We start from the raw sequence: 12,873 nt of genomic DNA, 5'->3' as shown, positions 1-12,873 counted from the left end.
AATTCCAAACAGGAAAGGTTAGGCTATAGTTTATGCAAAGGACAGAGAAACTAGCTTCAAATGTGCATTTTTTTCCCCTGGCTAGCATTTTCCTGGAGGGAGAATTGGTAATGTCTCCTCCAAAGCTTTCCTCAGTTGAAGAAATATGTAGGAATAGGAATGTCAAGGATGTAAGCACGTGCAACTAAAACTCCAATTTGTATTGAGGAAACTGTATTAGTTAAAGGATTTAATTCTTCAGTAGTAAAAGTATGGTGAAATTATTATTGGGATATAAAATAAAATTGACTTGAATGAGAATCTAGCTTATCCTCCATAAAAAGCTTAGTGAAATAGTTTTCAACTCTGTTCAACTGACAATGAAATCTAGGCTTTAGCTATTTCTTTGCCATTCAAGAAAAATATATTTTTTTGTGGTTCCACAAGAGCAATTGAAGCAGCATTTATATTGTAGAAAAAGCATGGAGTGGGGAGGGGATAATTCTGAACTTTAAAGACAACAGAATTTTCAAATCGTTGAAGAATAGGAGACTTGATGTCAAAAGATAAATTTGTAACTCTTCTCTTCTGTGGTCACAAGTGATCTTAGACAAGACATTTAATTTAAATACACTGAGGGTATTTGAGACTAATAACTACTTCACAGAATTAAGTGTGAAATTTGATATATGAAGTTATACATTATGATGCTGATGCCGATGTGTAATTTACTTTTCAGAACCCAAAAATATACAATCGGCTTAACAGATACAAGCCTTCGCTAACTGAGAAAAAATAAAATTCTTGTATTACACGAATTAAATCTTTCTTTACAGTACCAAATTACAGAGATATACAAACTTGTTATAAACCAGTAGAGGGCACTGTCCACATACACTGCGAAAACCAGAGGCTAGAAGCTGAGAGTCAAGGAACATTTATGGGATGTGTCAGCCATTTCAGGAAAAAAAAAAAAAAAAAAAAAAATTAGTTTATTTCACTGTATTCTCCCCCAAAATCTATAAGATAGGAAAAATTAACACCCAGAAAAGTAAATTAATTTTTTTTCAAGATCACGTAGCTCAAGTTTTCCTCACAAGACTGCCTTTCCACCATACTTTGTGGCCTCCATGTTGGGTTAAGTACTCTACTTCAATTACAGCTACCATAATTTGTTCTCTGTGATGTCCATTATACTCCAGTATTATTGCCTATTTCCAAATTCTATAAAGTGGCCCATTTAACAATATGTATCCTTGGGAAAAGTTATTTAAACTCTTTATGCCTTAGTTTTCTCTAATGGGGATAATAATAGTATCTTCCTCAAATTGGCACTGAGAGGACTAAATAATATAGTACAGATAAGGTGAATAGGACCATACCTGGTTGTATTAGTTTGTTTTCACACTACTATAAAGGACTTCCCTGAGACTGGGTAATTTATAAAGGAAAGAACTTTAATTGACTCACAGTTCTGTATGGCTGGGGAAGTCTCAGGAAACTTATCATGGCCGAAGGCGAAGGGGAAGCAAGCCCCTTTTTCACAAGGTGGCAGGAGAGAGAGGCGGGAAGTAGGAACTTCCAAACACTTATAAAACCATCAGATCTCATGAGAACTCACTCACTATCCTGAGAACAGCATGCAGGAAACCACCCCCATTGATTCAATCACCTCCCTCCTTCGACACATGGGGATTACGGGTCCCTCTCTCAACACATGGGGATTGCAATTCCAGATGAGATGTGGGTGGGGACACAGAGCCAAACTGTATCACTGGTACATAGTACATGTTCGAGAGATGGATCGTCCTCTGTCTGAACTGTGAAAGAAATGGAAAGTTGAATATATTTTGTTGCCTTTATGGAGGCATTAATCATCCTTTCATAACAGTTACCACTTACTTAGCTACTTCAACGAAACAGGTTGATTCAAACTCTTCCTGTGCTTACAGAAACTGGATTCTCAGTGTGGTTCATCTGGCATGCCTATTCCTTCTCATATTAGATAGGATATATTCTGATTTTACCTAGATTACATTTACCTAGCTGCCAATCAGTCAAGGAGAATTTTCAGGAGTAGGAAGTCATTCTAGTTATCACGCACCCTAGGCCAATAAGCACCGGAATCCAAACAAAAATGTCCAACCGACTAAACAAAATAACATAGGAGGTATTTATTCTCAAAAGACAACCTTTAGGGTGTAGAAAAAGCAAGCTTAACACACATGTCATTATCCCCCACAGTAGGTATTATTCATTTCTTCAAACAAAATATGTCTAATTTTTTTCAAATCTCAGTTCTGAAATTCGTTATTCCCCAAAGCAATTGCAAGCTGAAGCCATTAATTAATTTAGTGGAGCTTAATTGCTGCTACTACTACTACTACTACCACCACCATTAGTATTTACTATATAACAGTTACTTAAATAAATTGGAAAGAGTGTTTGAAGTGCAAATACCTAAAGCTTAAACAGAAGCAGCTAAAGCTCTTAAGTAAACATCTGTGAAATTACAAGGGTTCTTCTTATGATGATTCCTACACAATTCAGAAAGTACTTGAGTCATTCTTGATATCTATGTTCCAAAATTTTATCTTTTCACTGAATACACATGATGAAACAGCTGATTCAGACTCTTCCTATGCTAATAGAAACTGGATTCTAGGGCTCAGTATGGTTCATTTGGGATGCCTGTTCCTCCTCATATTAGACAAGATATATTCTGATTTTACCTAGCTTTCACTGTATTAATTAAAATCTAGACTCACGTGTAATGCAATGCAAAGAGTAACTTAGGTACATAAATCAATAATGAATGTTTCTTAGGTTGAGTTTCTTGTTGTTACCGTAAGTGGAAACCGATTTTTTATTTAGAGCCTTTTTTTGTGATGGGGTCTAATTAGGAGCATTTCTCTGAACACATGATGGAATAAACACAGTGGAAATTCTCCAACCGATGTGCGTCTTAAGAAATCAAACTTCAAAATCAAATCTTTGACAATGTTACTGTGAAATATTTAGAGCAGGTCAAATCTGTAACCGTGAATGTAATGCCAAGGCTTTTATCCTTCCATAGAATAGCTGGGGGAGTTTGTATTTTCTGTTACATGCCTGTTTCGGTGAATTATTTTGTTTTATGGTTTTGATGGACCAAATCTGTGAAACAAAACAACTCTATAAGTACTGCAGTTATGTAGAAATTTGATCAAGATTTCTTTCCTTAACACATTAATTATATATTCGATTTTTCTTCATAAATAGGTTTCCATCTTCTACAGGCAGTCCTCAGTACAACTGTGATTCCATCATGTATCCCAGGAGAGTCCAGTGATAACTGTACAGCTTTAGGTAAGCCCAAGTTTGTCAATGTGGCATCAAGAGACTACATATTTTTAAACAGAAATATAAACTCAGACTATAAGTATGTGATAATTTAAAAAAAGGGTAAGAATAGCTGCTATATTACTTTTTAAACCACCATATAAACTAATGTTCTGAAAAAATTATATAAAGGAATAACTGGTAGGAGAGGGACCGGATAAATTATATACACAGATTTGATTGTGAAGAGATAGGGAACAACAACAACAAAAAATTGCATTCCCTTTGGCCGTCTCCTGGCACTTTACTGCGACACATCCTCAGAGACCACACTGACTGGATTCCAGGCAAAACAGCAAAACAGGAAAACTTTGTACAGAGTAGGTTCTCTGTCTCTCTCTTTCTACCCCTCACTCTCCCTTTGTAAGAAGAACAAATGATAGTGCTTTCTTTCTAGGCACAGTGTTCATTCAGAAAACATTTATCGAGTATGTAGTATGCACCAAACGCTGTGCTAAGGCATACAGATACAAAGATAAGTAATACAGTTTTTTCCCCTCGAGGACTGTGGACTCCAGATATGGTCCAAGGGGGATCAGCTTTATCTTCATTCTGAGTTATTGAATCAAGATAACTGAGTTATTTTGAGGAAGCAGGATATTTTCCATAACAACTTTATCTTTTGTCCCTCACCATCAGGTTCTCTGGAGGTTTGGTCAGCCTCCTCCGCATCACCTTTTTTTTTTCCTTCTTTGGTTATTTGGGCAAGAGTATTACAATCAAATTGCTATTTTAAAAGTAATTTTATAAGCATCTTTCACATTTTGGTATCTAAAGTTTTCTAAAGTGAATTTTACACAGAGGCTCCTATTTTCATTGCTGTTATTTGTCTACCAGAGGCCTTTCTCACTCAGGGTTTGTCTAGTTTGGATTCAGGCCTCATTATTAGAGATATTGGGAGACTGGTTAATTTCATTAATGGTAACCTCAACAACTTGAGAACATACACCAAAGCCAGCCTTACTGATTAAAAATCCACTGTAGAATTAAGCTCCTTTGAATTAATTAATGGTATGAGCTTGCAACTGCTTTGGGGAGTAATAGATTTCAGAAATGTTTTGGGACTTGAGAAAAATTAGACAAATTTTGCTTGAAGAAGTGAGTAACACCCACTTGGAGGATAATGACATGTGTGTGTTAAATTTGCCTTCTCTACCCTTACACGTTGTCTTTTGAGACTGAAATCCTTTCATGTTATCTTCTTTGGTTTAGTCTGTTGGATATTTTCCTTTGGATTCAAGTGTTTATTGATCGGTCTAGGGGGTGCGACAACTAGAGTGACTTCCTACTTCTCAAAATTCTCCTCGACTGATTGGCATCTGACCTGTTTTGTAGAAGTAGCTCAGTGGTTACTGTTATGAAAGAGTGAGAAATTCTTCCATGAAGGCTGCAGAATATATTCAACTTTCCACTTCTTTTACAGTTCAGACAGAAGACAATCCACGTGTGGCTCAAGTGTCAATAACAAAGTGTAGCTCTGACATGAATGGCTACTGTTTGCATGGACAGTGCATCTACCTGGTGGACATGAGTCAAAACTACTGCAGGTAATATGTCAGAAATAAACAAACACAGTTTGTAAAATTTTGTTTTATAGATTTAGGGGTACAAGTGCAGATTTGCTAGTGGATATATTCAGTAGTGGTGAAGTCTGAGCTTTTAGAGTACCTACCCCTCAAATAGTGTGCATGGAACCCATTAGGTAATTTTTCATCCCTTAACCCCCCCAAAACTCTTCTACCTTTTGAAGTCTCCAGAGTCTATTACTCCACTCTCTATGACCATGTGTACACATTATTTAGCTCCCACTTGTGAGAACATGTGATAAACAAATGCAGTTTTACTCTTTGTATTTCTATTTTTATATTTTGAAATTACCCTATATTTCCATGGGCTGTTAAAAGCAGTATATATATTATTAGAAACTTTTCTGAGTTTTTAAAAATTAGGTAGTAAATAGTAGCTTTTAAATTGCACACATATGTCAGAGGTGCAGAGCAGGGAGGGCTTCTGATGCTTCTCACACTTGCCAAGATGGTGTCTCTCTGCTTTGGATCTTTTCCTTCAATTTCTATATCAGGTATTGTTTTAAGAATTGATTCCAGGCCGGGCGCGTTGGCTCATGCCTGTAATCCCAGCACTTTGGGAGGCCGAGGCGGGCGGATCACGGGGTCAGGAGATCAAGACCATCCTGGCGAACACGGTGAAACCCCGTCTCTACTAAAAATACAAAAAAAAAAAAAAAAAAATTAGCCAGGGGTAGTGGCGGGCGCCTGTAGTCCCAGCTACTCGGGAGGCTGAGGCAGGAGAATGGCATGAACCCGGGGGGTGGAGCTTGCAGTGAGCGGAGATCATGCCACTGTACTCCAGCCTGGGCAACACAGCGAGACTCCGTCTCAAAAAAAAAAAAAAAAAAAAAGAATTGATTCCAGGCCAGGCGCGGTGGCTCAACCCTGTAACCCCAGCACTTTGGGAGGCTGAGGCGGGCAGACCACTTGAGGTCAGGGGTTCCTGACCAGCCTGGCCAACATGGTGAAACCCCGCCTCTACTAAAAATACAAAAATTAGCCAGGCGTGGTGGCGCACGACTGTAGCCTACTCAGGAGGCTGAGATAGGAGAATTGCTTGAACCTGGGAGGCGGAGGTTGCAGTGAGCCGAGAGATCACGCCACTGCTATCCAGCCTGGGCGACAGAGCGAGACTCCATCTCAAAAAAACCAAACAGACAAACAAACAAAAAAAGAATTGATTCCACTGATTTAGACAAAAGGAATCTCAAACCTGTACAACTTACAAAACACCACTGTAGACTGTCAGCCACCATGACAGCTGAACACATCCATCATTTAATACCACAATTTAGCCCAAGAGCTATGTGGAGCCCTTTTGTCATTACTCGCCCACCACTGTGGACTGTCAGCCACCATGACAGCTGAACACAACCGTCATTTTAATACTACAATTTAGTCCAAGAGCTACGTGGAGCCCTTTTATCATTACTGGTCTAACTCAATCTTTGAAATCCTCTTTACAATCTTTAGCAAATTTTGTTGATTTCTTGCATTACAGTGTGATGTTAGTCCTTATAAAACTAATTCATAACCATGATTTCCTTTTTAAATAACTGATCTTTCTTTCTTCCGTATTTTCCTTCAGGTGTGAAGTGGGTTATACTGGTGTCCGATGTGAACACTTCTTTTTAACCGTCCACCAACCTTTAAGCAAAGAATATGTGGCTTTGACCGTGATTCTTATTATTTTGTTTCTTATCACAGTCGTCGGTTCCACATATTATTTCTGCAGATGGTAAGTCAGTGTGGTTTTATACTCTGCTTTTATAAATTACTTTTACATAATGCAGACCTATAAACTGGGTAAAAATATGGATAAAGTATTAGAGAGATAAGATCAAACCTGTACAAGTGATATTTACGAGAGCTGAGAAACTATTAAGTATTATGCCCAATACCTGAGTGATGGGATCAGTTGTACCCCAAATCTCAGCATCATACAATATATCCTGTTAAGAAACCTGCATATGTACCCCCGAATCTGAAATAACTTGAAATTATTTTTTAAAAATATGTTTTTGCTGCAGAACATCTGGATTGAACTTTATTATCAGCTCTGATACTTATTACCTATGTGACCTTACATAAGTCAAATTGAGAGTATCAATTCCCTTCTTTATAAAATATGGACAGAAATTCTTATCTTACATTAGTTATAGGGTGGTTGCTTTTAGTATGTAATATGATATTTCATGTGAAAGTAAATCATAGGAAAGGTGCTACTGTTATAGTTAACCACCTGAATTTAATTCCTCAAGTCACATTTTTTATTTTATAAAAAACAACCTTGTAAATTAATAAGCTTAGAAGCTTGGGTTATCTTACAGTTTAAGGCAGACTGGTGGAACTATTTCTAGACAATTATAAAAAATGGTTGTTAAAAAATAGTTTGTGTCAGTCCCCCAAAACAGTTGTACCTCATCCTCATGTGCATTATTGTCACAAGCTGAAAACAGAAAAATAGAAAGTGAACATTGAAAGTATAGTTTGGCATTTTTTTTAAGGGTTAGGAGCAAAGGATGGGAACAGTGTGAATTAATTAATAACAGTTCCCTTTAAAATGTCTCCATGAAACATATTTTGAAACAGGTACAAATTACTCAAGGTGAATTTACGTTTTTATTTTTCTGTGAAAGTAGTGCACTTCCAATTTTGAAGGTCTGAAAGTGTGCTACTTTCATAATATTAAATTTATTTTGTCCACATTTGACTCTAAGTATCCATCAAATAATAATGCCTTCCTAATAAGTTGCCATGACAGAACTAAATATTATTAAAACTGAAATATGCCTGCAAATCTTTGACCACAATCCTTTCCTTTATAGATGGGGCACTGAGGTTTAGAGAGGTTCATTCAAATATCCCAGCTCATATAGTTGACAAATGCCAGAGTGAAGAACAAATTCTTTCTAATTCATATTCTTCCAGTAAACATAGACATGATGTGGTTTCCTCAAAGCTACATGTCTTATTTCCAAAATAGGGACAAAATAAACTCAAAAATATTAGGAAAATAGCTTAATGAATAAATGAAAGAAGATTCTAAATTATGATAAATCTATGAATCCTAGCTATGAGACCTTGGACCTTGGGCACATTATATACAACCCATTTGTATTTCACTTTCTTCATCTGTAAGATGAGGATGGTAACAGCAAATGTGAGGGTAAAATAAATAATGCATGTATAGCACTTAGAAAATTGTAGGTCACCAAATTAGTGCCTGATAAATATTATTTTTATTTTGATTAGTGATAGCATTATATCTGTGTGATGGGAAGAGTGTATTAATGTAGCATGATTTGTAAATATTCATTCCTTAGAAGGGAGGAAGGAAAAAGAAAGAGAGACAGGAAAAGAAAACCTAAAACTCAGACTTAAATGTGGCCACACGCCTCTTGGAATTTCACAATATTCATGATCACGTTAAAGACTTTGAGAAACTCTTTAAGTGTATTTTATCATTTCATTCCAAAATTGTTTGACTACAGCACACCACCTCTTCATCCCTCTTTTTTTTTTTAACATTGCCCAACCTAAATCTGTTCAACTTTGTCATTTTGGAAACACTATGCTAATGTCCTTTGGAGTCCATATATAACACACTTGTTCCTTTGCTATTAACTGCAGTGCTAACAGTTTCGTTTGTGAATATTTCCAGGTACAGAAATCGAAAAAGTAAAGAACCAAAGAAGGAATATGAGAGAGTTACCTCAGGGGATCCAGAGTTGCCGCAAGTCTGAATGGCGCCATCAAACTTATGGGCAGGGATAACAGTGTGCCTGGTTAATATTAATATTCCCATTTTATTAATAATATTTATGTTGGGTCAAGTGTTAGGTCAATAACACTGTATTTTAATATACTTGAAAAATGTTTTTATTTTTGTTTTATTTTTGACAGACTATTTGCTAATGTATAATGTGCAGAAAATATTTAATATCAAAAGAAAATTGATATTTTTATACAAGTAATTTCCTGAGCTAAATGCTTCATTGAAAGCTTCAAAGTTTATATGTCTGGTGCACAGTGCTTAGAAGTAAGCAATTCCCAGGTCATAGCTCAAGAATTGTTAGCAAATGACAGATTTCTGTAAGCCTATATATATAGTCAAATCGATTTAGTAAGTATTTTTTTTCTGTTCCTCAAATCGGTGATAATTGGTTTGACTGTACCATGGTTTGATATGTAGTTGGCACCATGGTATCATATATTAAAACAATAATGCAATTAGAATTTGGGAGAAGCAAATATAGGTCCTGTGTTAAACACTACACATTTGAAACAAGCTAACCCTGGGGAGTCTATGGTCTCTTCACTCAGGTCTCAGCTATAATTCTGTTATATGAGGGGCAGTGGACAGTTCCCTATGCCAACTCACGACTCCTACAGGTACTAGTCACTCATCTGCCAGATTCTGCCTATGTAAAATGAATGGAAAAACAATTTTCTGTAATCTTTTATTTAAGTAGTGGTCATTTCATAGCTTCACAATGTTCCTTTTTTGTATATTACAACATTTATGTGAGGTAATTACTGCTCAACAGACAATTAGAAAAAAGTCCACACTTGAAGCCTAAATTTGTGCTTTTTAAGAATATTTTTAGACTATTTCTTTTTATAGGGGCTTTGCTGAATTCTAACATTAAATCACAGCCCAAAATTTGATGGACTAATTATTATTTTAAAATATATGAAGACAATAATTCTACATGTTGTCTTAAGATGGAAATACAGTTACTTCATCTTTTATTCAAGGAAGTTTTAACTTTAATACAGATCAGTAAATGGCTTCTTCTAGAATGTAAAGTTATGTATTTAAAGTTGTATCTTGACACAGGAAATGGGAAAAAACTTAAAAATTAATATGGTATATTTTTCCAAATGAAAAATCTCAATTGAAAGCTTTTAAAATGTAGAAACTTAAACACACCTTCCTGTGGAGGCTGAGATGAAAACTAGGGCTCATTTTTCTGACATTTGTTTATTTTTTGGAAGAGACAAAGATTTCTTCTGCACTCTGAGCCCATAGGTCTCAGAGAGTTAATGGGAGTATTTTTGGGCTATTGCATAAGGAGCCACTGCTGCCACCACCTTTGGATTTTATGGGAGGCTGCTTCATCGAATGCTAAACCTTTGAGCAGAGTCTCCCTGGATCACATACCAGGTCAGGGAGGATCTGTTCTTCCTCTACGTTTATTCTGGCATGTGCTAGGACAACGAAGACATAATAGGCCATGGCTGACCTCTGGAGCACCAGGTGCCAGGACTTGTCTCCATGTGTATCCATGCATTATATACCCTGGTGCAATCACACGACTGTCATCTAAAGTCCTGGCCCTGGCCCTTACTATTAGGAAACTAAACAGACAAAAACAAGTAAATATATATGTTCATATACATATTGTATATGTAGTCATATACATATTGTGTATATATATATTCATATACAAACATGTATGTATACATGACCTTAATGGATCATAGAATTGCAGTCATTTGGTGCTCTACTAACCATTTATATAAAATGTAAAAACAAGAGAAAAGAAAAATCAATTAGATCTAAAGAGTTATTTCTGTTTCCTATTTAATATAGCTGAAGTCAAAATATGTAAGAACACATTTTAAATACCCTACTTACAGTTGGCCCTCTGTGGTTAGTTCCACATCTGTGGATTCAACCAACCAAGGATGGAAAATACTTAAAAAATAATACAACAACAACAACAAAATACATTATAACAACTATTTACTTTTTTTTTTTTTTTTTTTGAGACGGAGTCTCGCTCTGTTGCCCATGTTGGAGTGCAGTGGCACGATCTCGGCTCACTGCAACCTCACCTCCCGGGTTCAAGAGATCCTCCTGCCTCAGCCTCCTGAGCAGCTGGGACTACAGGCGCATGCCACCATGCCCGGCTAATTTTTGTATTTTTAGTAGAGGCGGGGTTTCACCATGTTGGCCAGGATGGTCTCAATCTCCTAACCTTGAGATCCACCCTCCACAGCCTCCCAAACTGCTGGGATTACAGGCATGAGCCACCGCACGTAGCATTTACATTAGGTATTATAAGTAATGTAAAGATGATTTAAGTATACAGGAGGATGTGAATAGGTTATATGCAAGCACTATGCCCTTTTATGTAAGTGACTTGAACATCTGTGCCCGATTTTAGTATGTGCAGGGGGGCGATCTGGGAATCAGTCCCCTGTGGATACCAAGGTACAACTGTATTTATTAATGCTTACTAGATGTGAAGAGAGTCTGAATATTTTCAGTGATCTTGGCTGTTTCAAAGAAAATCCATTGACTCTTCAATAAATCAGCTGCAATCCATTTATTTCATTTACAAAAGATTAATTGTAAGCATCTCAATCTTGGTTTGTCAGTTTATCTTAAGCATGTCAATTCATAAAAACAAGTCATTTTTGTATTTTTCATCTTTAAGAATGCTTAAAAAAGCTAATCCCTAAAATAGTTAGATCTTTGTAAATGCATATTAAATAATAAAGTATGACCCACATTCCTTTTTATGGGTGAAAATAAGACAAAAATAATAGTTTTAGTGAGGATGGTGCTGAGTAAACATAAAAACTGATTTGCTCTCAGCTGATGTGTCCTGTACACAGTGGAAAGATTTTAGTTCACACTTAATCTAACTTCCCCATTTTACAGATTTCTCATTATATATATTTCTAGAAGGGGCTATGCATATTCAATGTATTGAGAACCAAAGCAACCACAAATGCATAAATGCATAATTTATGGTCTTCAACCAAGGCCACATAATAACCCAGTTAACTTACTCTTTAACCAGGAATATTAAGTTCTATAACTGGTACTCAAGGTTTAACCTTAAAATTGAGATTTCCTTAACCTTAACCTTAAAATTGATATTATATTAAACATACATAATACAATGTAACTCCACTGTTCTCCTGAATATTTTTTGCTCTAATCTCTCTGCCGAAAGTCAAAGTGATGGGAGAATTGGTATACTGGTATGACTACGTCTTAAGTCAGATTTTTATTTATGAGTCTTTGAGACTAAATTCAATCACCACCAGGTATCGAATCAACTTTTATGCAGCAAATATATAATTCTAGTGTCTGATTTTTGTTAAATTCAGTAATGCAGTTTTTAAAAACCTGTATCTGACCCACTTTGTAATTTTTGCTCCAATATCCATTCTGTAGACTTTTGAAAAAAAAGTTTTTAATTTGATGCCCAATATATTCTGACTGTTAAAAAATTCTTGTTCATATGGGAGAAGGGGGAGTAACGACTTGTACAAACAGTATTTCTGGTGTATATTTTAATGGTTTTAAAAAGAGTAATTTCATTTAAATATCTGTTATTCAAATTTGATGATGTTAAATGTAATATAATGTATTTTCTTTTTATTTTGCACTCTGTAATTGCACTTTTTAAGTTTGAAGAGCCATTTTGGTAAACGGTTTTTATTAAAGATGCTATGGAACATAAAGTTGTATTGCATGCAATTTAAAGTAGCTTATTTGACTATGAATGTTATCGGAGTACTGAATTGTATCAATTTGTTTGTGTTCAATATCAGCTTTGATAATTGTGTACCTTAAGATATTGAAGGAGAAAATAGATAATTTACCATATATTATTAATTTTTATTTATTTTTCTTGGAAATTGAAAAAAATTGAAATAAATAAAAATGCATTGACATCATGCATTCAAAATCTTCACTGACAATGCAGCCTCATTCTTGCAATTTTTTCCCCACAATACATTAAAGGGTTTAAAAACAGTGACAGGGATATAATGTGTGTAGATATAATGACTCAATGGTGTTAATTTGGGAAAACATTCTATAAATGTATCACGTTTTATAGCCAGCATAGTGAAGAATTTCTTGAACTAGAAGGAGCCACATTAGTTATAAAATTCTAGGTGTTGGCATTTAAAAATC

At 35.6% G+C, this 12,873-nt stretch overlaps 1 protein-coding gene across 1 annotated transcript in view; it reads left to right on the top strand.

Annotated features, from left to right (window-relative positions):
• EREG (epiregulin) overlaps positions 1-12,647 on the top strand; it is a 48,661-nt gene extending 36,014 nt beyond the window's left edge. Inside the window, exons 5-8 of the mRNA XM_003832323.5 lie at positions 3,241-3,327; positions 4,784-4,907; positions 6,517-6,666; positions 8,593-12,647. Of these exons, the coding sequence (XP_003832371.1) occupies positions 3,241-3,327; positions 4,784-4,907; positions 6,517-6,666; positions 8,593-8,674 (443 nt within the window). The 3' untranslated portion in view covers positions 8,675-12,647. The remainder of the gene's footprint in view (positions 1-3,240; positions 3,328-4,783; positions 4,908-6,516; positions 6,667-8,592) is intronic.
• Positions 12,648-12,873: the final 226 nt, after the last annotated feature.

Source organism: Pan paniscus, chromosome 3 (genome assembly GCF_029289425.2).
Source record: "Pan paniscus chromosome 3, NHGRI_mPanPan1-v2.0_pri, whole genome shotgun sequence".
In the NCBI taxonomy this organism is placed as follows: domain Eukaryota; kingdom Metazoa; phylum Chordata; class Mammalia; order Primates; family Hominidae; genus Pan; species Pan paniscus.
The sequence above is the reverse complement of the archived record's forward strand: the minus strand, read 5'-3'. Positions and strand labels throughout refer to the sequence as shown.